The 3,100-nt window shown below is 35.1% G+C and overlaps 2 protein-coding genes across 2 annotated transcripts in view; one reads left to right on the forward strand and one right to left on the reverse strand.

Annotated features, from left to right (window-relative positions):
• Positions 1–1,617, forward strand: part of Nup35 (Nucleoporin 35kDa) — a gene marked incomplete in the record, with an annotated part of 3,865 nt that extends 2,248 nt beyond the window's left edge. Inside the window, 1 exon segment of the mRNA XM_011303485.1 lies at positions 389–1,617. Within this exon segment, the coding sequence (XP_011301787.1) occupies positions 389–1,222 (834 nt within the window).
• Positions 1,525–2,873, reverse strand: Hou (GID complex subunit 8 homolog protein Houki; the record flags this gene model as incomplete). Its single annotated transcript, XM_011303483.1, has 2 exons — positions 1,525–2,158; positions 2,454–2,873. Coding segments are annotated over 2 exons (597 nt in total), but the record flags the coding sequence as incomplete, so codon positions are not given.
• Positions 2,874–3,100: the final 227 nt, after the last annotated feature.

Raw genomic sequence — 3,100 nt, forward strand, 5'->3', positions numbered from 1 at the left:
ACGCAATGGAAGTTCTCATACTTTTTTCCAATCTGAGAACATTAAAAATGTTTAATAATTACGAGAAATTCCAATTTTGTGATTTTTCAAGTTCGTGAAAAATCGGATAATTTTAACGGATAACATAGCATGTGGAACTCACTTCTTTGTTTAAAAAAAATTTACTGCTGTAATATTGGTAGAAGTAAATAAATAAACGTGGGCTCTTGTACTCACATTAATAATATATTTACTGAAAGACTGATAAAATAAATAAAAGTGGAAGGTACTGTCAAAATTCAAAAGATGCTTTAGATAATTAGTATAATCTCTTAATGGATGCTCATATCGTCCTTGAATTATATAATTTAACCTGCTGTCCTAAAATTCACACTAATTTTTCTTCTAGCCTGGCAGAATGGCCACTGCCAACATAGCAGACACATCTCGTTTCTCTACCATGAACAGCCCCACTGGGCTGCCCTCTCCAATTCCGGCTTATGGAACACCTGATTATCGTCACAATCGCCAGAAGGCAATGTTTGCAAATGCAACATCTTCAGGAACCTCCAGGATCAGTGCAGAGAGCCACGCAGGTGGTCCTCCAACAAAAGGTCTTTTCGACACCTTCGAGACAGCTCCACCAATGGAATCATTCTCTGGAGGGAACAAAAGTCTCTCAAGAAGTCTTCCAAGAAATTTAGTCAATAGCAATGATCCTTTCCTACTGGACAGCCCTAACATCGGTACTGGAGAAGCTCAAGGTCTTCTTAGATGGATCACAGTCTTTGGATTTCCTCCAAATGGTGTCAACATCGTTCTCTCTCACATCTCCAACAGAGTTAGAATCGTTGATAAACATCCGCCCCCTCAGACCCAGAGCAATTGGATTCATCTCAAATGTGCCACTGAACAAGAAGCCCAGAGAGCATTAACTTGCAATGGAAACATTGTCTCTGGTTGCATCATGATTGGAGTGACTCCTTGCACAGATGAAGGAGTAGTGATGCATTCTGATAAGGAGAACTGGACCGCCAATGGCAGCATGAGAATCTTCTCGTCGCCTACTAAAATTGGAACATCTGAGTCTGGGAATATTTTGAGTAGTCCCAAGAGCTCTATCACGAAAAGAGTCTTGTTCAATTCTCAGTATAGTCCTTCCAACATTAGACAACCTGACAATGTTCCTCAAAGATCGACAGGAATCGTTTCTAGAGCCATGGAGTATGTTTTCGGGTGGTGATTTGGGGTCCAGAAATTTAGGGTAATTTTCGCCTTTTCTCTTGAATTTAGGGAAAAGATGATAAGAAGATTATTTTTCTAACTATGTTGAGAGATTCTATCACCTTTTCCCCTCTGTACTTCAGAGGAATTTTCGTTTTAATTTATACTTTTTTTGTCTGACTGAATTACCTGATTTTCCTATTGCGGTAACTCTTCATTATTATTTTTTTTCTACATTTTTGAAAGGTCAATGAGGTTTTAGATTATTTTATAACAAAATCAAGGTAAATTCAGGTATTTCTTGAATTAGAAGAGAATTAATTGAATTTAATTAGCTTATTTATTTCAATTCTCTAAATTCATTTCCTCTTAGGTGAGGATAAACTATGAGGTAAAAAACATGTAATTATACAGATATACTATGATATAAGTAGAGTTAGTAGGACATTTTTATATTGATTTTTTCCTAGTATAAAAAAAAAGAAAGAAACGAATCGGATCAGTGTCAATCATTGGAGTTATTTTACAGAGATTATTCCATTCTCACTAGAGCTTACAATTTTAATAAAATTTTAATAGTTCTATTGAATTAATAATATAATACATTTTGCACGTAAAAAAAGAAAATTTATCATTAACTATTAATCATTAATTTTCCACATTTCCTCATTGTTTTACTTATACTTAGACAATCATTACAGTCTTGTGGGACTATTATATGAATAAATAGCTCTGAATTCATGTTACAATTTTTTTTCCATTAGAGAGGTTGATTTGACTACTTCGGGTTTTCAATTGTTGCACTTCCAAGATCGGTCATTTTTGGGTATTTCACTTTTTTCTTGTCGAGTTCATCCTGTGCCCACAGAATCATCTTGAGGAGATTATTTAGTCTTGGGCTCGTTGACTCTCTGTGCTCCATTTTTAAAATTGCTGTGTTCAATTCACTTGCAATCTATGGACCGCAAAAAAAATTAATTCAATATACAATTAAAATTATTTTATCAAGAACCTGTATGTACTATCGGACGTAATCTTTGAGTTGAATTTGCTCGTATTCGTGCTAAATATTTGGGTTTCAAATCGTGTTGCGGAAACAACTTCAAGAAAAAGAAGAAAAATTACTGAAGGACAGTACATACGGGCCTTGATTCATAACTAATCAATCAAAATAATTGCACGAAATAGCGCCAACGAAAAATGTTCAACTAGTCTCGAATAATATCGAACAATTACAATATCAATTTTACCTTTTGTCTGTGCGATGGATGAAGTAAATCACTAAAAGGACTCTTCATGGGTTCTTCAAATGCTAATAATGCAAGAGTCCTCTCCAGCTCACTTAAAATATTGTCGTCGGCTTCACCAGCCTCACTTAGCTGCTCCTGGGCAAATTGCAGTGCCTCCTCTATTCGTCCAGTTCGAATAAGTTCAATGAGATGCAGCTGTTGCAAGTGAAAATACAGGTATCTGTCATTATCGAGTAACTCCGGATGGAGTTGATTAACAAGATCTGTAGCCTCTTGGATTCTTCCATTTTGGACTGCATCACGAATGCGAATTCTGTCGTCCATAGAATTCAGCTCCACTGTGGGACCAACACCAGATTCTTGTTGGAATTTTTCAGCTGCTTCTTTAAAGCCCTCTGAGGAATTCAAATAAACTTGTAATAATTTTCACTTGCTTCACTTTGAGAGGTGAAGAAGACTGAATTCAAATCAAGTCAATTCATTTTCTGTTTTAGCTAACAAGTTCGTAAATCTTTTAAATTAAAATTTTTTATTTTGTTTATCTTTTTTTTATGACTTCAATTAAATTACATTATAATTCATACGCCATCATGTAATGTTCCCTTGTCTTTTCAATCCCATTTAATTAATCTGTCTCTGAGATATTG

The sequence above is a fragment of the Fopius arisanus genome, unplaced genomic scaffold (genome assembly GCF_000806365.1).
Source record: "Fopius arisanus strain USDA-PBARC FA_bdor unplaced genomic scaffold, ASM80636v1 scaffold00032, whole genome shotgun sequence".
Classification (NCBI taxonomy): Eukaryota; Metazoa; Arthropoda; class Insecta; order Hymenoptera; family Braconidae; genus Fopius; species Fopius arisanus.